This window comes from Lonchura striata, chromosome 20, assembly GCF_050655825.1.
Source record: "Lonchura striata isolate lonStrDom1 chromosome 20, ASM5065582v1, whole genome shotgun sequence".
In the NCBI taxonomy this organism is placed as follows: Eukaryota; Metazoa; Chordata; class Aves; order Passeriformes; family Estrildidae; genus Lonchura; species Lonchura striata.
In genome coordinates, this window is record NC_140722.1 from 15700448 (window position 1) to 15723420 (window position 22973).

The window sequence follows — 22973 nt, forward strand, 5'->3', positions numbered from 1 at the left end:
GCACTGATAGGCGGATAGATGCAGCTCAGCATCATGAAGGATATGAAGAGAGGAATCTGGGAGGAGGGATGTGTGGTCTGACCCCAAATATATCAGGTACCAAAAAAGAAAGTATAATGGTAATTGTGGTCCAGTTTCTCCTGTACATAGGTTGTAAATCAAAATATCTGCATTATGGAGATATAAACAACAACAAAAAACCAAAAAAAAAAAAAAACCCAAAAAAACAGAGGCAAGATTAAGACTCAGAACTTACCTCTTATCTTAGATCCCTTGTAATGGAGAGAACAAAGTTATTTTAAGAAAAATCAGAAAGGAATGAATCAATTTAACAATTGTGTTTCTGTTATGCCTTCTTACTATGCTTCTGCTTTCTCTACCACTAGCTTTCTTTGGAAAGTACCTTAATGAATACAATGGCTCCTATGTGCCGCCTGGTTGGAAAGAATGGGTTGGATTACTTAAAAATTCTCGATTTTACAACTACACACTCTGTAGAAATGGAGTGAAGGAGAAACATGGATATGACTACTCCAGGGTAGGTTCTGTTTATTTATTTCTCTTAACATTTGGACATTACCACAAGAAAGCTGCACTTCATGGTTTCAATCTCTTTTTGTACTTGAAAGCTGCTATGTGTAACATTATCTACAACCAGTAACAGTAGTGTTGGGACATTGTTACCTTCCATTCTGGGAGGGTTATGTTACCAAAAACATTGTTACTAACAGTGTAAACAAGTAAAATGTTCTGAGACTGTTAAATAAGACTGTGTTAAGTATTACAAGCTGAAGATGTGAAAGTAGACTTAAATTTTTCAGATTAACTATTTCTATGCTTTGTATGATAATTATTGTGGCAGTGTAGTTACACAAGTATTCATGAGATAAGAACCCATTTCTCTCCAGCTAGACCCACCCTTTTAGTTCAAGGAACTTCTTTCACAGCCACAATACTAGGGAGTATTCACAGAATCTTGGTACAATTGATGATAATTCTGAATCAGTGGAGAATTTAATTATTATGTTTGTATTTCTGTGCATACAGATATATATGCTTTTTAATATGTTTTCAAGGATGTTATATCCTGACCAAACTTACAAAAATGCTTCATAGTCATTGTCAAATGCAGTTTTATTTTCCCCTCATCTAACATGCTACAGTTCAATACCTGCTTGCAGTCAGGAATACATTTATTTCAGCTAAAAGTGTTCCTTTCCAAAGGAACCAGCTTTACTGAAGTCCTAAAGTAGGCAGAAGTGACTTTGTAGTATGATGGTGACTAAATCTATCCATAACCTGCTCTAGTTTTAATGTATAACTAAGGAAGTGGACTCACTCTGAAGTGATTTGTAATGTATATTTGTTTAACACGTGTTTTGTTTGCTTTCTCTTATTGATTGCAAATCCTGCCTTCCTATTTTTGTTTCAGTTCACAGCCAGTTTCTCCTTTAAAAGGTTGATGTCTGGTATTTCCTGTCTGGGATTTCCACTTTTCTTTGCCCTGTTTGCCTTTTATAATTGAATGTACTTTGTGCTGAGAGATAAAACTTCACAGTCTTCTAGGGTTACTTTCTCCATTACCAGCTGCTAAGGGGAAGGAGTAAACTAATGTACAGAATTATTTGTCTTCTATTCTCCTTCAGATCTGTGAAGAATGACAGAATTAATCTTTACAGCTGTGCACTGAAATGTTATGATGGAAGTATATCTTGTGTGGAACAGTGTCAGCCAAGTGATTTCATAGGCACTGTTCTCCATCTCCATCGTACCAAGGAGCCAACACGGAGCTTTATGTTCCAATACCTTCAGCTCTGTTCTGTGTGGGAAAGACTTGAAAACATTTACGTTTCACTTGTTTTAGTTTTTTCTTACAGAGTTTGGTAATAAATAAAAAATAAGGATGATGGAAATGCAAACTTTTTATAATCTTCATATTCTTGTATAAAAAGCAGCTACAGTAAAAACCAGTGTGCAGAGCATCAACACTGGTTGATGTTAACACTGGAGTTCAAATCAGCAGACAGAAGCTGAAATGGAAGACTCTTTTCTCTTTATTTCCTGCCAGTTTTGTTGCTGGAAAATCACATTTCCAGCAATGACTAATATAATCAGATGAATTTTTTTAGTCCTCTCTGTTTAACATAGTTAATGTTAATTATGTGCCAGTGGAAAACTAGAAGAAAAAAATCACTGATTATTCTGTCCTCTAAAGTAACTGCTAAACTCTTCTGAAAACTAAATTCTTTCAGATTTTCTTGCAGGATATATTCTACTTTGATTTTTCTTTTTCACCTTCGGTCAACATTTTTAGAGTAACTTTAACTTTGTACAGCTACAACCTCTACAGTATGGACCTTTAAAAAAACCCTTTAGAAATCAATTCAGTGAAATGTTTCTGTTTGGTCATTTGACCTGGTAATTGCTGAGTTTGCAGTGATTTTTCGCTTTGACCATGTGGAAATCTGTATCTTTAAAATGAAACTGGAAAACTATACTCTTGTAATGGCTAAATCAAAGATGAGTTACGCACTTCAAATGATTGACCCGCTTAAAGAAACAGCATAATGAAGATTAATGGCAGTGCATTTTTGAGAGCACTTAAGTATTCTCTCTCATCTATGCATATTGACTCAGGCATTGAAGGCATGTTCAGAAGTCAGCTTTGCTTTGGTGCATTTTTCCATCTCCTGCTTGCTTTTATGAGTGGAAGACCTTCATTTAATGCCCATTGAAAGTGAAAGTGCCATCCCAGTAACAGTCATAATCATGGCAGTTTCATAACAGTTGTGCCTTGTGTTGTACAAGTGTGAAAAATTATAAATGGAGACTGTGCCAGCCTTCTGGCATAGACAAGAAATAACCTGGGGGAAGTAAATATAGTCCATGGAAAAGGCTTTCTCTGAATGATGAGCTGACTTCTCAGACCAAGGACATTGACAGAGGTGAAGAGGAGCAAGTGTCTTAACTGTGGACAGAAAGCTGTACTCAAAAGGAGATGCAATCCAGTCTGTACCACAACTTGTACCTGTTGGCTTGACCAGAGTCAAATGCTATGTCTGATTTTTACTCCTCTGCTGTGCCATGATAGTTATTTGGTTTTTTTTTTAAGGTGTAGTTTCATGTCTTACTCATGTTTGAGGGGTATTTATGTTTGTAGTGTTTCCATGGAAGCACCTAAGGGAGAGCATGGCTTGTCATTAAAAATCCTGTCTTCAATCCCTATAGCTCTTGCAGATATCTTAAGAGTGATATAATGATACTTCTTAGAAAATACAGAGATAGTCCAGCTCTTCTACAGGAAGTTTTCTAAGTTCTCAACAATATGTGTGATAGAGTTATATCTCAATCAGATTGTCATTGAATAAAGTCTTTGATTCAGTTAGCCCACCATCTTCTCGTTTAGTGATTTCTGGTGCAGAAGATTAAAAAAAAAAAAAAAGAATATCAAGCCATTAGCATTTTCAAAATATTTTTATGACGTAAGGTTGGACTATACACCTTGAAGATACTGACACTGTTATTTTTTTTTTAATTCATACCTGGTCATTGTATTTAGTATTGTGTTTTTCATCATGTAGTTGCCCACTTTGGGAAGAAAGGATACTATTTTATCTCCTTTAGTGCCATTCAGTTCTGAGAAAAATCTGGAAGCTGTTGGTTTTTGTATTTCTAGGCAGTGAAGAAAGAATTATTTGATTCTAAATTTTTGAGTTCTTAGTATCTGTGACTTACTTCCTTCTCATACCATTCTAAGTGAAGTAGCTTCTTTTTTCCTATTTCTTATGATACCTGAGACCTCTCCTTCCTATTGCCCCCCCAGTTTGAAATTCCTTTTCAAGTGTCTCATTATACTTTTGCTTCTACTTGCAGGATTATCTGACTGATCTGATTACAAATGACAGTATTACCTTCTTTAGAATATCAAAGAAGATGTATCCTCACAGGCCTGTACTGATGGTTATAAGCCATGCTGCTCCTCATGGTCCTGAAGATTCAGCCCCTCAGTACTCACAACTCTTTCCTAATGCCTCAGAACACATGTAAGGAAAAAAAAAGCTTTGATTGATTTTCAGGTTCTGGAATATGGAAGTTCTGGGTACCTCAGGGGAACAATGTTTTCTTTATAGTACTCTTGGCATAACTTTGTCACAAATATATAAGAAGAGTTTCCAGATTACCTTTTTTGGTACCTCCTCAGACCGGTACAAGTGTGTTGAGAATGGCTGCTGCATCTGAAACTCAGAATAGTAGCTCATTGGGATAAATGGGAAGATTCGTGTTGAATTCTTCTGACATTGTTACAGCCTATTTGGGAAGTAAAGCACTTTTTATTCTGAGCAGGGTGATCAAAATTTGGTTCTTGGGCTATAATCTCTTCAGGGGAAGAAACTCTATCTCCCTGTCCTTACATATAAACTATAGTATGCAATACATACTACGCCTGCAGCACCAAATTACACAGGCTGTTTCTGAATGAGCTGGTAGGTCTGTACATGACCCAATATAATGTCTTGAACAGATCCCAAAAGCAGTATCACCTGGTTCCTGTAGGAACATGTTTATAAGTTCCTTGTTGAGATGTTTCTTGTTTATAGCACAGAGACATTTTACATGTACAGCTCTTAATGCTGCACTAGGTATCTCCTCACATGGAAGCAAAACGAATGCTTCTCCCAAACCACCTCTTGATGCAACTGAAAACATTCCTACAGTTTTCTAAGTACTGGCTTCATGCCTTCCTTGATGTTCAACATCTGTAACTTTCTTCCTATGTGTTGCCCCCTCCCCCTGCCTCTTTGAGAGGAATTCTCTTTTGCTTTGTGTTTGTAGAGGAGCTGGGAACTGGTGGAAATAATTATCTGTTGATGGCCAAAGCTCCTCAGGCTAGCCCAAAGTCCAGTGAAAGCCATTTGAGCTTTTTTGTTTTATTTAAAATAGAGTCTGAGAGAAGTTTCTTTTGTTTTATTGTCTGGTTACTGCATAACTTAGAAATTTTATATTTCATTATTTTCTGCTGTGTCCAAGAGAATCTGTGGCACAGATCATCAGTAATTAAGTGTTTCTTGTTTGTTTGCCATCTTATGCTCTTTCATTTTCTTTGAAATAAAAATTGAAGAAATGCCCAATGAGCAACTTCTCATGGCTTATATCCAGTATTGACCTTAGTTTTATTAGGTTCCTCTGGAAGGCATTTGGATCTTGGAGGTGATTATCATGCAACATTCTGTAGCAATTTACTTTCTAGCTGAATGAAAAAGAGTGGAAGGATTGAAGCAATGAAAAATACAGACTATATATGTCTATTTTTCTTTTGCTAGTACTTTAAATTTGATTGTTCACACAAATTAGGTTTATCTTCCTAATTATAAAGTAATTACACTTTTATTGGTTTTTTATTGTTTTACGTGACTTTTCTTACAGTGTTAACAATTACACAGGAAGTATCACTTTTTGAAAAGAAGTTTTCTTTGTAAAAAAATAAATTATCCTGGTAGGTTAAAGAACAGTGTTTTTCTTTTGGATATGTGCATCAAATAGGGTGTTTTGTACATCTCACACAAAGAAATTGACAGCTGTCTTCTAAACAAATTTTCCAGCACTGCATAGTGACAATAATAATGACGATAATAATGATAGTATCTGTCAGAGTTTTCATTGGCCTGGGTTTAAGAGTAAATGTAAAAATGCAGAACATGTACATACAGTGAAGGAATGATTTGAATTAGTTCTCTTTCTACTTTTCCCCTTGTTCCCAAATTCCAGGGAATCTCAGTGACAGAAAGATCTGTCCCCAGTGATAAAGGATTGCAGGTGGTTCTTACTGTTTCATTGTCATGTGGATATTGTAAGGAAGGATCAGAATGCAGGTGGAACAGTTACAAATTGCCCTAAAGCAGTAAGCAATACCCTGAACAAAGTCTTTGCCTAGTCCCCAAAGCAAAAGGCAGTATACCAGGTGGTATGATCCTCCACCTTTTCTGTGGCAGTGCTGATGAAGTCTGTAAGTGGATTCTGTGGAAAAGCCAAGGGAAAGTGGGAGAGTAGTGCTTGGCATTGACTGATGTACATACTGCATCATTGTAGCATTGCTAGTAATAGCTAAAAGCCAGTGGTATGGATTTTAGTCAGTGTGCTGCTTTGCATCTGAGCTCTGGTATGTACTTCTGTGGCTAATTTATGCTGCTGTTCTCTTGATTCTATACCATGTTCTGCATTCTGCCCTGTACTGCAGACTCTCCATCTCATTCTGTAGTGCTCCTCTCCGTATGCATCTGCAATCTTGTCTTGTTTGAAAATTACTCACAGAGAAAATCCCTCAGCTACATAGTTTTCCTTTATTGCTGCCTATATTGTGACCTGTAGAGAATTTGGCAGCTGGGCAGTTTAACAGTGATCTGAAATGTTACTTCAATAGACAGTACATGCTACCATCCATCTTTTTTAAGGTCAAATGCAATCTGTCTGGGGCTTCCCTTCTAGGTAGTTTGGGAGAAGTTAGCTAGCTTCTAGAAGTGTTAATTTTTTTTAATTTTTCCCATAAGACAGAAAAACCTGTTAAGGACTAAAAGGTTAAATTTGTAGTAATCAAAAAAAATGGTGGGTTTTGGTTGGATTAAATAGTGGGAGGTTTCAAGTCAGACAGGAAGTCAAAAAGTAAGCGGAAAAGGAGTTTGCAAAGCAATTTTTATTAATTCTGGACATCACATAGCAACAGTTTCCATAACTGTCAGCATTTTCAAAGAGGCAGTGTCATTATTTCAACCACAATAACATTCTGAAATTCCAGAGACTATTAATAATACAGAGAGAATAGGCACCAGACCTTTCCTCCCTGTATGAAGAAGCCTCCCCTTGCCAAATATGCACATTTTTCAGATAGCATCTAATAGAGACTTTCAGCATAAAAGTGTCATTGTCAGATGATTAGTTTAATATTTATATTAAATCTCCTAAGAATGTCATATTCAAAGATACATTACATATGCAGTATTTTGATTAGTAGTTTCAACTTACATTTTTTTTAGCTTAATAACTTTTAATAACCTTGCTGCTCTGTTGCCTATACAAAACCAAAAGTAGAAATTTCTCAAATAGGAATTTATTAGAAAATTCTGTGATGCTAAGAGAAAAGTAAATGAGTATTTTCATTTGGAATGGCTGAGTTTAGTGCTTTGAATGAAAAAAGGAAGCCTAACCAAATTACATAGGAAAAGTAATTTTTAATGTTTGACTCTGTGCATGATGTGTTTGAGCCATGATGTGAAGAAATTGTAAAACATGGTCTTCACCTGAAGTATATAAGGAATAAATATAGTACATAAGAATAGTATTTCTTGCAAATGTAAGCTATAATAATAGCTTTTAGTTAGCTGGTTTTGCAGAGAGTTTACATCATGGTGGTAAAATAAATCTTTTATTTAGGTTCAGCTAAAGTTATATAATTATGCATAGAAATGTGATTGCTGGAACTTCCAGCCGTGTGCAACTATGAACAATATTTTTCCTCATCACTTTAATCATGTCCCAGGACCATGAGAACTTGGAGGGACAGTGAGATTCCAAGGAGACATTGAACTAGGTTCTTGTGATTTTGCTGGGACTTCAAGCAAAGGAGTTGGTGGCTGGAATAAGTCTTCAAAATACAGCCCTATTTCCTCATCCCACTTTTCTTCACAGGTCTTTAAAGTCCAGCTATTTCCCCACTTCTGCTGCTCACATGCAATTGGATACCAGTAGGCAGAGTGCCTGTGCTCCTCTGGTGCATAAGTGTGACAATATTCAACTAGTCATGCTGAACTGTAAAAAGCTGTTAAAGAACATAGTAGAACCTTTTCAGCAAGTTGTATAGTTATTTTTAAACAGCTTGCACAAGACTGCTAATCTGGGCAGAGTGAAAACAAAGCAATTGCATGAGTAGGAACTCTGTAATACATGCTTCATCCTAATCATACTTGTGGAGTTAAGTCTTCTGAGGCTAAGTCTCTTGGCCTTAAAGTGTACTTGTTAGCTCAAAATCTTTGGAAAGATAAGGTGTGTTTAATGGTTTCGTAGATTTTATTCCTCCCAAGTGGTTTTCATTTTCCCATGTTTCATAACATGAAAGTAGAAGACATTTCAAAAATAATCTTAATATTTTCTCATGCACCTCAGATAGTACTTCCTACAGTGTTGATCAAATGGAAATTAATATTCATTACTATGGCTTTTTTCTACTTGGCTAAAACATTGTGATTTTCTCTGTATTCCTTAGTACTCCCAGTTATAATTATGCTCCAAACCCAGACAAGCACTGGATAATGAGGTACACCGGTCCCATGAAGCCTATACACATGGAGTTCACTAACATGCTACAGAGAAAGCGCCTTCAAACACTAATGTCTGTGGATGACTCTATGGAGATGGTAAGATTATTAGTCACTTTTGTTTTGTTTTTTTGGCTAAACAGGTGCTTGTTTCTTGAGTTAAGCTCTATATTGTCCTCCATGTGAAGATAAAGGAGAAAGAAGGAGAAGGAGGACTGCTTAAAAAAACTACAGTTTTTAAATAATGCGTAATCCTCTCACCTCTGATTATTTTGTCTCTTAATTCAATGTATAAGGATCCTCATCTCCTAAAGACAGCTACCCTGAGTTGGGTGGTGTGATCAAGCTGATTTTTTGCCACAGAACCACTACTGATAAAGGGAAAGAGAAAGGGATTGCCTGAAAAACTACACATCATAAATCCTAAAAATGTGTCCTTTGATAAAGTCATCCTACAACCTGTTGGAAATAACTACCTAAATGTGTGTCTATTTTGATCCTGTAACACTGAGCTTCTGAGAGAAGAAAACAGCAGCAGCAAAAAGTGATGATACTGGAATGATCCCGGAGGAGGTTAAATACTGGAAGTAAATAAATACGTAGATTAGTACTTGTAAAATTGTCTGCATCATGTAACAATGAGATTTCTTAATTGAAACTACGTGTCTTCAACAAAATGTCTGTATTCACTAAAAGCTATGCTGAAGAAGAATGGTTTTGCCGATTTAAAGGTGTTGTAATTTTTCTGCTTATCTCTTGGCATTCTTATTCAAAAAAGGTAGAACATAAAATTAGAGGAGTCCTCTAAGGCAAAAATGAGATTATGTAGATGGCATTGCATAAGCTTGTTACTAATGTCTTATTATTACCGATTCAGGCAAATATGATCTCTGCTTCATGTTAACAAAGCTGTTTAGGTGGATCAGATACCAGCATTAGGGGAAATTGGTGATTTTACCACACAGTTTTTATTTCCTGTTTAGTAAAAGAGTTTCACTCTGGGTGATCCACAGCAGGCAAAATCAGTTAGGTTGGTTTTTAGTTCTAATTACCAAGTTAGCCTGATCTTTTTCTACTGAATTATGTGTGTTACTTACTAGTTTTTCAAAATTAAAAAGAAAAAAACAAAACTATCTCACACTCAAAAAAAGTAAAACAAAAAATAAAACCCAAACAAAAAACCCTGAAAAAAAACCAAAAAACCCCCCAAAAAGCCAAACCAGCAAACAAAACAACTTGAAAAAGAACCCAAAATGAACTCCCAAACCAACACAACAGTTTTTCTCTTGTGCTGATATTTTGCACTTGTGTGAGGCTCCACTTTGGTGGAATCCCACCACCTTCTCACCTTTCTCAAGTGAAAATATCACATAAAAATTGATCTTTGATACTCAAGTTGGTACATTTTACATGGCATCTTATGTAAATCTGTAGAAGTATTCACATTTAAATCTCCTTGTAATTCTCCATACTGAAGAGAGTATGACTGAGTGATTTTTATCTGGAAGATATTTTGCAAATATTCTGCATAATGGGGAATCATTTGTCTGAAGGCAAGGTTGTTGAATGCTGCCTGAATATGTGTGAGATTCAAAGGGCTGTCATTTTATTAAAACTATTTGCTTCAAGAAGATAAAAGTGAAGAGAAAATTTTGAAGTGACACCTTGAAACTTTTAATTCTGTTGCTCTATGTATTTAGTACTATCTTGACAGCTCTCATGCAAAATACTGAACCCAAACATTTTTGAAATGGTATGCTACTGTGTTTTACCTTAAAACAGAATTTTGTCTTGTGATAGCCACAATATTCAGTTAGTAAAATTAAGATGTGATTATGTATTATTCAGAGTGGTTCATTATGATAACTCAGTGCTATGCTTAGCTGTTATTTGTATGTTACTCGTAATAGAAAGGGATATGCAGCATTCCACATATAGAGCTACTCAGTGGAATAAATTTTATATTTCATTTTGCTTTTTTTCAGATTTACAATATGTTGGCTGAAACAGGAGAACTGGAAAATACGTATCTAATATACACAGCAGACCATGGTTATCATATTGGGCAGTTTGGGCTGGTGAAAGGGAAGTCCATGCCATATGAGTTTGATATCAGAGTCCCTTTCTATGTCCGAGGACCAAATGTAGAGGCTGGGTCCTTGTAAGTTCTTTGCTTTTTTGTGTGTCATGACTTGAATTTTGGCAGAAAAATATACCTCCTCAGAAAGCAAAACTGATAGCACAGGATGGTATAACAAACTCAAGGCCATTGCCTTTTTGCTTGCACAAGCCACTGCACTTTTGTGGATATTGTTGAAAAATCACTTCGAATTTTGTCCAATCTAGGAAACACTTGCATTCTTTTGAGGAGTGCAAATTACACATGCAACTGTCACTTTAAAGTTTAAAAATATACTGTATAATGTAGATAATTATTGCTGAGCATTGGAGTCACTTGTTTCAGTTTACAAAGACCAGCTCATATATTAGCATCCACAAAACATTCTTTTTGGCTCATTCTCTGAGACAACATGGTTAGGGCTGTTATTTGAATGCACACAAGCATGCAGAGTATAACCATTAATTAAAATGGTAGCTTTGATCAGCTAAAAAATCAAGTAAATACCTTTTCTAAGCAATTATTTCAGTTAGCAAATATTAGCACTTAGGTAGTGATTTTGGACAGAGTGCCATAAATTGCTGCCTAATATTTATATCAGTGTGCATGACTTAGCATAATTAACACACACAATCTTCCACACACAATTTTTTTCTTTGCCACAGAGGAATGGATCTAGTATTTAATATGATAGCAAATAGTTATTGAAGACCTCTTATTTCAAATGCTGGTTAAATTCATTGATCCACGTTATCTGAAACCAGAAAAATGTTAAATTCTGTAGATTTTGCATGGTGGTTCTGATTTATTTTCAGCAGTTTTGCATGTGAAAACAACCAATATTCTCTAAAGAGCAGGGAGGGATTCCTCACTTTGGACTAAACATATTACCTCAGCACTGAACGACTTTTGTCTGCAGCAGCCCAGAATTTCAAATGAGCTGCAATAGCCCTCTGAAAAACTGCTCTCTTTGACTGCAGTTTTTGACCTTCCTGGAGAGTCAATGCTAATATGGCCCAAGTGACTGAGCTAGTATGTTTGCAACATATAAGGCTAGAGACCAGCCACATTGTGTCTACTGTAGTTCTAGGATCTTTACACCATAAAACTTTTATATCCATAAAAGTTCTGAAGCCTTCCCACTGAATTTTATTTTTAAAAGGCTTCTGAAGATGAAGACATGTTTCTGTTAGAATTGAAAGAATCAGCCTTGACAGGGTCTTAACAGAACAGAGCCTGTTACAGTAGAGCAAATAGGAAGAACAGGATAAAACACCCTGGAGAGGGAATATATCAGATAATAAATTGATCTTCCCTCTCAGCCTGGTTTTCTTTAAACGGTAGAACTTCAGACATCCGTGTTTTTTTGTGAACCATATGTTTTTCCTGCAGAATAATTGTTATGACTCCCTTTTGGTACAAGGGAAATTTTAATAGCAATCACCATAGCAAGTCATTACTAACCTCTCATTTCAGTTACCAAATTTGCTATATAATAATTATTAGTCATTAAAATCAAATCAGGTACACAAAGGTAATTCATCACCTATGCTCTTGTCAGTGCCCTGTTTACTTACTCTTTCAAAGATGTAGTAATTTTAAAATAGTATCTCAGTAAATATTGTGACTTTAACAGCTTTTTTCTATCCTGTGTTTTGAGCTGGAATTCAGCACTAGTATTTATTTCAGCCCATCTGGTCCCATCCTTTCTTTGTGCCTGCACATCATAACACAGTGATTCTACATGCTTAGTGCTGTAGCATGTAGTGTTAGCATGTAGTTCAAGCTGTTATTTTCTCACTTTTTTTCTTCATAACTGTTCCCCCTGTGCTGCTTTTTTCTTCATCCTTTTCCTTTTTCTGTCTCGCACTGTAAATTAACAGTCACTTTTAGTTATTACTAGTGCCTAGCTATGTATTTCTCACACTCTCTTTAGAACATGCCTACTGTGATAGGAACTGAAGTCCTCATTTCTGTACCAGGTTTTGAAACCTGCCAAATTTACTTTTAAGAAAGTCATCAACATATTTGGCAGGCATTTTGATTCTGTAAGACACTCAAACACATTTTCCAACAGTTTTTAAACTGTCTTGTGCAAAAATTAACTTTACCTTATTAACTACTTTGCTTTCTCAAAAATGCTCTGTAATAAAGTTTTAAACATTTGTATTAGTCTCCTTGAGGTTATGCAACTTATCTATATATTATAGGTTAATTCCCTTAATGGAAAAGAATCAGATTGTGTCCTCTTTTATTTCCAGGTGTCACAAAATAAGCCTTTTCAGGTCCTTGAACTCTGTGGGAACTGGAGTTGCTTGGTATTATTGTATAGACCTTAAACCTATTTGTCCTATGTTTTTTCCAGGAATCCTCACATTGTGTTAAATATTGATCTCGCACCTACAATTCTAGATATTGCTGGATTGGATATTCCGTCTGATATGGATGGTAAATCCATTCTAAAGCTGCTGGATTCTGAGAGACCGGTAAATAGGTAAGAAATTAAAATGTTGCATGAAAACATGCATGTGTTTGTACAAGAGACTGAACAAGTGTTCAACCGCATGCAGAAATTTTAAAGGAAAATATAATAAAATCACCATCTAGCTGAGTACATCATTCACGGGAAAGTCTGAAGACTATTTGGCATATACAACTCACTTCAGTTATTTATTTTCATTTTGGTGTGTTCATATTCTAGATGTATGGCATGCATGGCATCTGTATATACTAAATGTAGTCTATGTAGAAGTGAGAAGGCTACACATGAAGGTCTTTAGCTATTTAGGTTTTAGATTTAAATGTCTTCATGGCATCATTTGTAGCAAAGCATTTCATATTGAATAAATAGTAAAATAATTGAAGGCGATGGTTGTGTATCAGACTATAATATAAAGACAGGCTAGCACTAAAAACTGCAGTTTTTATTTAAGTTTTTCCGTCAGTATTTTCATTGGAAAAAGACTGAGGAAGAGAATTAGACTTGCTGGAGAATGCTTGCAAGAGAAAATCAGCAGAAAAAGGGAAGGATAACTATTTGCTTTACACATAGCTGGGTGGAGGGAAAGGGGGACTGGAGCAGCTGCTTTAGAATAGGATACTTATTGGATAGATGCATAGTAAGAGCCCAAATTTGAGTCAGGAAATCCTGATTTAATTTGTGATCCTTTGTGAACAAGGAAAATTCAGTTAATCTCATGTGCCTTCAACACATTTAAGTTGAAGAAATTGTCCTGTGTAAACCTGTTGTGGATTTAGTTCCTGTGAGAGAAATATGTCCTGTGGTTTTCAGTGGAGAGCAATAAGTTTCTGCTTCATAGAGCTGGATGTCCTCTTGTGCAGTTACATGGCATGTTTCTTGTTGGAATTAGGGGTGGGAGAGAAAACTGGGGCATAACTTGTTTACTGGTTTTGTGGAAATTGTGTCTTCCTATCCTCCTTGTTTCCTCCTAGGTTTCATTTAAAGAAAAAGGTGAAGGTATGGAGAGACTCATTCCTTGTGGAAAGAGGGTAAGGAAAGTGTTAATCACAAAGCCTAGTCTTTTTAAATAGAAAGATATTGAATAGCTAAAGCCAAAGCAGCACTCTGCTGCAGTCTAAAGTCAGTTAGCTGTGCCAGCAGGGACACGGCTGCAGTATGCCTAATGGCAGTGATTGTGTGATTGGAGGGAATGGATGGCCTCTGCCTACAGCCTGCATAAATATGCTCTTGTGGTGGGGGAAGGGGAATTTACTTGGATTGAGAGATGGGAAGGCATCCCAATTTGCTCTCAGCTACTGTCCCCTACCCTCCTGCTTGTATCACAGGATTATGAACAACCCTTCCTCTCTGCATCTTCATCTGCTGGTCATTCCCTCTGCACCTCTGCCTTAGTACATAAATGAGGGCATGAGGGGTTTGCAAAGTACAGCACTGTAGAATGTGATGTGGTCTCTCTATATTGACAGTTGTCACTACCTGTCACTCAGGCATGTAACACAGTGTCTTGATTTTATATGTTTTTGTGTGCTCCCTGAGAGCAGGATATGAATAACTTGTGTGTTATTAGTTTCTGCTGGACTGTTAAGTTTTGGCTACCAGAGGTGATATGGACTCGGAAAATAACTACTTGTCTAAGTCTTTTCAGCTAATTGTATTTGTGTGTTGGAGTTAATATTAATGTAAGAATAATTTCTTTTTCTTTTCCAGTAAATTGCTGCATAAAAGGGAGAGCGAGAAGGTAGATGCCCAAGAAGAAAACTTTCTACCCAAATATCAGCGTGTGAAAGACCTCTGTCAGCGAGCTGAGTATCAAACAGCCTGTGAACAGCTTGGCCAGGTAGGGTATTGTTACCCCAGACTGCAAGAAAGCAGTTGTAATTGGGCTAAGCTCGACACCTTCAATGTGTCAATGTTCTTCACCTCATCATCAATGCCAGCATATAAATCAAATGGCTGGTTCTGTAACTTTTGCTCAAATCTTTATTACAGCATTTTTGAGATTGACTGTCAGTCAAGAAATTGCTGATTCAAGTGTTCTGTATTGATTCCTGACTACCACTAAGAAAACTGCCTAGGCTCTTTCAATGTTTTATTTCTCAAAGAGGATGTGGTTTGGGATTCATTAGTGATGAGAAGCTACAATGTACATAACTGATTGGCCTTTTTAAATATATATAGCTTGCTTTGCTTCAAATTCTTTAATTCATTTTGTTGTTGTTACTTGTAATTAGTTACTAGTAATTACATATAGTAATGGAAAGCTAAAATTCTGTTTACTCAGTATATATATCCCTCCTCTTAACAAAAACACACTGGGAAAGCACGCATGTGGTTATGACTGGAGGCAAGCTGTGTGTATGTGGGCATAAAGCTCATTGACTGTCATTTCCCTTGTTGCATAACTGTTTTGGGCAGATGTGACAGTATGTTCACTTTACATACAAGTGACATAGAAGAAATTAATGGGAAAAAATTAGGGTAGTATCAATACATGGTCTTGACATGCACAGGAGAGGATTTTGTGAGTTTATCAGGGCAGTGCAAAAGCAAAGCATGGCTATCTCCAGAGTATTCAACGCTCTTGGCAAAGTTGTCTCTGTGTCATAGCTCTCTCATGCAGGTGTGGGACAGAGAACCCCTTTCCAAGGACTGTAACACATTCTGTGAACAAAGGGGTGAAGGTAAATGGGTCCACATGCTAATATGTCTGTGTATCACACTGGCATTACCTCATATTCTGGCAGCCCAGAGGGCTGTCAGGGTAAGTTAGTCTGTGGAATATAACTGTTCTTCCAGACATGATATAAATTACTTACCAAGCTATAGTCAGTAATGGGCTACTTAGGCTGCAGTTAATTTATTTACTGTCAAAGGCCAGACTCCATACTTCTGGCTCTACTGATCATGTAGTTCAATGCACCTGTGAAATGAGTCCATTGTTCCTTAGGTGTTTGGATCCAATTTATATGTATAAAAATTGTCCATGTGTTCTTTTCCTCCTATGGTTTCTATGTCAGATTGAGTACACAGAGCAATTATAATGTTCTATTCTTTGTAAAAATACTAAACTTAAAGGAATACTATATGCAGTAGCTTATTGTCGTAAGAAGTCTTGAGCTGAGATTTTAGCTGAATGGGAGCAAGCCACTGTTTTATGAATTTGCAATGTTATTTGAAGAGCTGGAAGAATAAGGTGGTTTTTTTTTTCTACTACAACATTATCCAGTAAGTAGGATGGGGAAACATAACATTTTTTTTTTCCCATCACTATTTTCTCTTCAAGAGAAGTATAAAATGTCAAATCCATAGTCAAAATTACCAATAAATTCTCCATTATAGATGTGCTAATAAGAGATGCTTGTGCTATATCCTTATTGTCAGGAGACAGAGAGGAGAAGAATTGTTTTGAGCAGTTTGGTTAGGCATAATAGGAAGTGATAGGACGAAATTGAGCAAAAAAAGAAATTTATGTTGGACATCAGGAAAAATTGCCAAACAATCAAGTCAATTAAAATCTATGAAGGGCTCTCAAGGGAATCTCAATCCTTCTAACCCCTACTCTAGAGACTATGTCCTAGTAGTCTGTCTAGACAATAGGAATACTGGGAGATGAATGTGCTTATTTGAGGATACAGGTGCACCCAAAATCTCTTCAGAGTGAAGGAAGACTAACTTTCTCAAATGACAAATGGGTGTTTTGCTGTTCATAGTTCTGCACAGTAAGTAGAATGAGCCCAAGCTAATAACATACCACTGCCTTGGGGAGTTGATGTTATGCAGATGCAATGGTTATTTAGCAGATGTCTTCTGATCCTGCAGGACACTCTATTTAACAGTACTTGGAGTGTTCAGTATGAAAAGTGAATTTTTGTATCCTGATGCAAAGATAAATACCTGTCTGGGTCAGAATTAGTTGCAAGCTTGCTGAAGTCATTGGGGCTCTTTCTTTTGACTTAATCAAGTTTTGGGGACCTGCTATTTCATGCACGGGGAAATCTGAATTTGTCAGGGAATGTAAAGTGTGAGCAGGAGACAAGAAGCACAGATGGAAAGCAAAGACACAGGAGGGGAGTGAAGGACAAAAGACAAGGGCAGAGTTTAAAGGAGACGTAAAGAAAGGAGAGGGAAATAAAGCTTTGAATATAAGGTGGAGAATTTGAAATTCTGCCTTGTGAGCATGCAGATTTGTGAATACAGGTCTATTGCCACAAAGTGATTTTTGCAAATTTTTCACCCTCATTAACCTGTATTTGTTTTCATAAGAGAGTACCAAGATCATGGAGAAGAAGCTATTCATAGTGTCTAAAACCTTGTTTCATAGCCCACTAAGTGGAAATTTTTTTGCATTGCTAATATATGTAAATTCTTCTGAGAGCAATGGGAATCTGTGTGTTGCCATGTTTTGTTTTTCAGTTATTAGGGTTTGGTGTGTGTTAGTTATTTGCATCCAACAAAGGGTGACTGTAGAATCAGATGAAAGAGCAGCTCAGCATTTATATTCAGGGATTTAAAGGAGATGAGCTCTTCCCACATGAAATAAAAAAGAAAAAAAAATTATTCTAGTACCTAATGGCTTCCACACATTTTTTTTTTTCCTTTTTAGTGTAGTTTGGTCTTTCATCCAAAGCTGGCTGGTGAGTGGAAGCTGACCCATTTTTATCTAGTCACCTGCATTAATGTGCTTTTGTGGAAGCCAGTTATGATACCAGCATTGCTCTGTAGAGTATTCCCAGTAACACCACAGTATCATAACAAGAGCTTCACAAAATCTCCCTTTAAGTGAGTTGCCAGTTTTGTGCACATTTGATAAACATGCAATACCCGCAGCAGTGCTGATTGCTATAGGGAATCTATGCTGTACATGTATGAATTCCCAAAATTAAAATATCTTTTCTTTAGCAGGATCTGGCATAGTATACAATAATACTGCTAACTCCTGAAGAGAAATAGTTGCCTGATTTCACATTATTTCCTTTTCAAATACGTTTTATTTTCAAAGGTATATTTACATGCAAATCTGATACAAGTAGAAATTGCCTTTAAATAGCATTAGAAGTATCATTTTATACGACAGTTTTCACAGAACATTCAAAATGCAAATGTTTGCACTTTGTTTCTTTCAAGTGTTCTGCAGATGAAAGGTTTGACATAGAGTCTTCCCTCCAATCGCTTTGTACTATACCAGGATCATGAAGGGCTATTCTCTTTTGTAACTGGTCTGACGATACCATAAATAAAAGCACATGCTTTACTTGCTTGCTGCCCCCAAGTTCTCTCACATAACTTGGCATACCAGTGATGAAAACTATTCTGATCAGTGTGTGCCTTCTTTGTGAGTTCAGAAAAGGCACTACATCATATTCCTGATTCTACCACAAGCATTATTAGCCATTGCTTAGTGCCAAGGGAGGAGAAATAGAAAAAAAATTGTTTATATTTTCTCCTTTTTCTGAGGCCACTGTAGCTTGAGGTTGTATAAACCAGACCTAGGAAGCAGTGTCAGGTTTTGGAAGGAATCTTTTTAAAAATTAGACAGATCCAAAATTTTCTTCCCATCTTTTGTGGTTTATTGGCACTTTTGTTGCTAGAAGAGATATACTGAGGTTATGAAAGAATTTAAGTTCTCTTGGTGACATATATCAAGCCAGCTAGAGTGCAGATAACTTCAATAGCACTTTCAGCAGATCTTTGGAGTTCCTGAATTTCAGAACAAGTTGCACATGATCAACTTTCAGGATCAAATTCTTAATCTGTGATTACAGCAACAAATGACTTGCTGATAACTTCATACATTAAAAAATTTATCAGCCCTGGAACCAATAAAATTAGGAGGCAACAAACAATGACAATTAAAATAATGATGATGTGTTAAGGCTATTATCTGAGGATTGCATTCCTTATGAGGAACTGTAATTAACAAAAGTGTTTTCGTCCTTGAACTAGAAATAAATTGTAACGATTTTCAGAGGCTATTTTACTTACTGGATTTTTTTTTGCTTGTTGCTTCACAAACTCAAGAAATTAGCATTTCTAGGTAAGAGATTTATTAACTTCTTGTCATTACAGTATTGGCTTTTGTATGTAGCTAGCTGAAATTGACACTAAAATTTAATAAAAACCCCAGCTTTTACAAATATCCTGATATGGGTAGTGGTGTACTTTAGTTAAAAGACTACTGGAGGTCAGGAAACTGGCTTCAGTCTGAGAAGTTCTGTTTGGAACCTCAAACAAAGTAATTCCCGTTTTGGTGCTGCTGTTTTTTCCTTCACAACTAATGTAATTTCTGCTAAGGCTGCACTGACTTCTTAGATTGTGCAATCCCTAATGCAGCAGCTGGAACCATTTGATACCATGACCCAATTATTATATTAATAGTGAATTAATTATATAATTGTAATCTTAAAATTAGCTGAATACCTGATTCTTCATTTGTCATTGTCCCACCTGCCTCATGTAGGCTGCAGTTTGTGGCATTAAAAAGCCCTCAAAATATTCTGTCAATAAATCGTTCATCTATCTAATAATTTGAAAGTTTGAGTGGTATGTAGTGTGTGACAACTGAAATTGAGAGTTCAGTGGCCCAAATCTCTAAAAATCATGAGTCAGTGTAATGAAATTATGTCACATTGGAATGAAAGCCAGGCAGTGGTCTTCATTTATATACTGATACCATGAAGTAGAGGAAACCAAACAATCCTTTGCCAGTGGATGAGTAGGAATAAGGTACCGGAGGAAGAGGTGAACCCAGCAAAAATGTTAAAATGTTAAGGAAGTAATACCTCTTGGGAAGAACTAAGGAACTGGGCATAATCAAATAGAAAATAGCTGAGAAGAGAGAGGTCTGACTGCATGAATTGGAAAGATGTTGTGAAGAAGATATGAACTGATTTTTTAAAGTCAGCTAGAATAGAGAAGTAGTAATGTGTATGAAGCAAACAATGGTCAATTCGAGTTGTCTGTTCCCTGAACCTAGTACCATCTGAACGATAGGAGAAGCTGCCAGCAAAAACAACAGAACTTGTTGTAGAGTAAAGTCTTCTGTGTGGCTCCCTGGATTTTGTTACTTTGTCCTCATTAGCCCTAAGGAAAGTAACACAAGGAGCAAATCACAGCAGAGAAGAGGTAAATAAACTGTAACTCTATCGTTCATAAAAGGAAAAAAAGTGTATCCTGACTACTCATTAATCAATTGGACTGGAAGTTACTCTTTTTTTAGCCATTAAAGCAGTTTGTCTGTAGCTCACAATCTAATGGAGCTCACCATCTAATGTTCACCATCTGAACCCAACACTTGGTTCAGAAAGCAACTGCATAAAGAGTGGTATTACTGATGTGTGTTTCTCATGTTGTTGGCAAAGACAGAAGAATTTATTGTGCTATAGAAACTTGGATTCCTAGAACTGTTAGGGAGCTTTGCTGGCAGCTCAGTGATCAAACTGATTCACTTTTAACTTTTCTGTAAAATAAGATGGAATCTCTTTGGCATAACAAAAAAACCCAAACAAACAAAAACAAAACAAAAAAAAACCCCACACCAAAAAATACAAAACCAGCTGCTGAGAGACACAGAATGATGAATTAGGGCTTAGCTCTGAAAGAGACCTGTTTCAATGGAATATTTCCTAGCAAGACTTACATAATTGGCTATTTTAACCTCAAAGAAAGAAGTGTCAATTGAGAGACATTCACTGAAGGAAATGAGTGAATTGTAGGAAAAAATCCTACAGGGAAAGTCATGGCTATTTATTTCTGATTGGGGCTTCAGATAGTGACTTTGAATCTGTGATTGCTGTAATGGTAAGAAGACAATAATGCACAATAATGCAAAACCCACTTCATGGTGATAAAGGGCTGTGAAGAAAATAATAGGTTTTTAACACACAGAAAAATACAATATGTCTTTTTCTGCTAATGAGTAATTTGCATGTTCAAGGTAAATAGTGTTACTGGAAGGGAGCAAGGCATCTGTTCAGTTTGCATCTGTTGCCATTAAGATTCATGTTTCATAGATATTGTAGTCTTAATTTAGTATTGGATACGTATAGCAGATAGTTTAGGCTGGAGAGAACATATTTCAAAGTGTAGTTTGATTTTTTTCTTCCTCTGCAGTGTGCATTTGAACAAGATTGCTGTTCACTGCTAACAACTTGTCTGTTAAACTAATAAAGCCCAGACTTTCTGCTTTGCAAGCAAATAGCTGGGTAGCATGAGCTGTGCAATGGGATTTGTGGATAGGGGATGAAGCAGAAGCATCAGAACAAGCATAGCACAGCTCGTGACAGAAAGCATGAGTACAGCAACTAATTTGGCCTGAGGATGGTGGGAAGTCTCCAGCTGGAACAGCTTTGACATTAAAAGGAGGTAACTGGAAAGTTTTGCACAATGTGAGCTTGATACACTTCAGGATATATTGCAAAAGCTATTTCTGTGATGGTTTGAGTAGCTGTTCTGCCATGCTTTGCAGGAGGAAAGACAGGTTCTTCACTTGGAATTTTGATATGAGCTGGGATAAAGATTGTGGAGCAGTCTGGGTTTTCCACTGAGTTTTGGTTGGTGTTAAATTGCCCTCTCTTTCAGGACTTCATGCTTTTGAGGTGTTACAAGCTAGAGGTCTTGATTTAAGAACATATCATTTGCCCTAATAAAGAAAATACCTGAAAAGTTTGGGGCAGGTAGGTGGTGAACTAAGGGCTTTTAGTTTTCTTGACAGTTGCATTAATCCACTATTTATAAATAATTATGTTTTGCTGTTTGATAGTTATCATGTCTACCTGTGAGCCAAAGTATCTCTGGGGTACTCTGAAGTTATTCATATAGCGATTTAATTGATTAAGTGATTATCTCTTAAAAAATATTTTCATTACTTTCAGAGTTTTCCACAGGTATATGCATGATCATAGAATTGCATAATGGTTGGAAAGGACCACATGGGTCATCTCTTCCAACCTCCCTGCTCAGGCAGGGTCATTCTAGAGCACACAGCACAGGACTGTGTCCAGATATTTCTAGAATCTCTCCAGGGGAGAGCCCAAAACTGGACACAGCACTCCAGATGTGCCTCACTAGGGCTGAGCAGAGAGGCAGGACCAGCTCAGGGAACTGGCAACACACTCCAGGACACTGTTGGCACTCTTGGCCCCCAGGACACACTGCTGACTCATGGACAACTTATCGTCCACCAGGACTCCCCAGGTCCTTCTCCACAGAGCAGATGGTCTGCTGTGCACTAGAAAGCAATTTCAAATGCCACAATTAGCAGCATTTAAAGCTTCCTAATGGTTAAGAGAGGTTTTCACATTTTTCTTGCAATTCCTACCCTCTTCCCCTAAGTAGAAATGACTGCACCTGATAGAGCCATGATATCAGCCTAGCGAATTTGCTTTTGGACCTACAAGCAGAGCAAGGATAAGCTGTCGAATCCCAAACATATTCATACAGATGCTGATATCTGTTTTGGGGAAAAAAGTAAAGGCTTGAGACTTTCCTTCCCCTGCTCTCCTACCCTCACACCATACCCTGCCCCCACCCCCAGCCATGTATTCAGTGTTTGCTTCTAATGTAATTTAGGTAGATCTGCACTGCATTCATTCAGCAGTAGGGCCTGTTAATGCATACAAAGTGCCCTTCAGTGAAGTCTTTGATATGTTTTCACTGTAGCATACAGCTGTACCAAAAACTAAAGGATTTTTTCTAGTTCACCTGTAGGGGGAAATTGAGCATCAATCTCTTGACAAGACATGAAAGATATAGAGAAAAAATATTTTTTGGCCACACATCAGAGTACTTGCAGTAATTCTCATCATGACACTGAACTTTCCCTCTGTTGAAACTTCATTTTTCATGTATTAAAATGTACCTAGAGCATAGAGCTCTACTGAGCAGAAAATGTAGTTTGTATTTTGAAAATATATTTTTCAAAAATAATGTTCAGATTAAGTGGGAAACAGCAACAAACATTTTCCAATCTCTTTTAGTTGTGAAAGAAAGCATTGTTTATTCTCGTAAAATAACTTTTAGTTGAAACCTCAGTCTGTATGTACATCAATCAGTGTTAGGCATTTATAAA

At 36.7% G+C, this 22973-nt stretch overlaps 1 protein-coding gene across 5 annotated transcripts in view; it reads left to right on the top strand.

The window, feature by feature from the left end:
* The window catches only part of SULF2 (sulfatase 2), an 86769-nt gene that overhangs the window by 46130 nt on the left and 17666 nt on the right, over positions 1-22973 (top strand). For all 5 annotated transcript variants that reach the window (XM_021539237.3, XM_021539236.4, XM_085558375.1 and 2 more), the window contains 7 exons: positions 387-538; positions 3874-4043; positions 8255-8405; positions 10292-10467; positions 12791-12919; positions 13879-13935; positions 14615-14744. In XM_021539237.3, coding sequence (XP_021394912.1) covers positions 387-538; positions 3874-4043; positions 8255-8405; positions 10292-10467; positions 12791-12919; positions 13879-13935; positions 14615-14744 — 965 coding nt within the window. The remainder of the gene's footprint in view (positions 1-386; positions 539-3873; positions 4044-8254; positions 8406-10291; positions 10468-12790; positions 12920-13878; positions 13936-14614; positions 14745-22973) is intronic.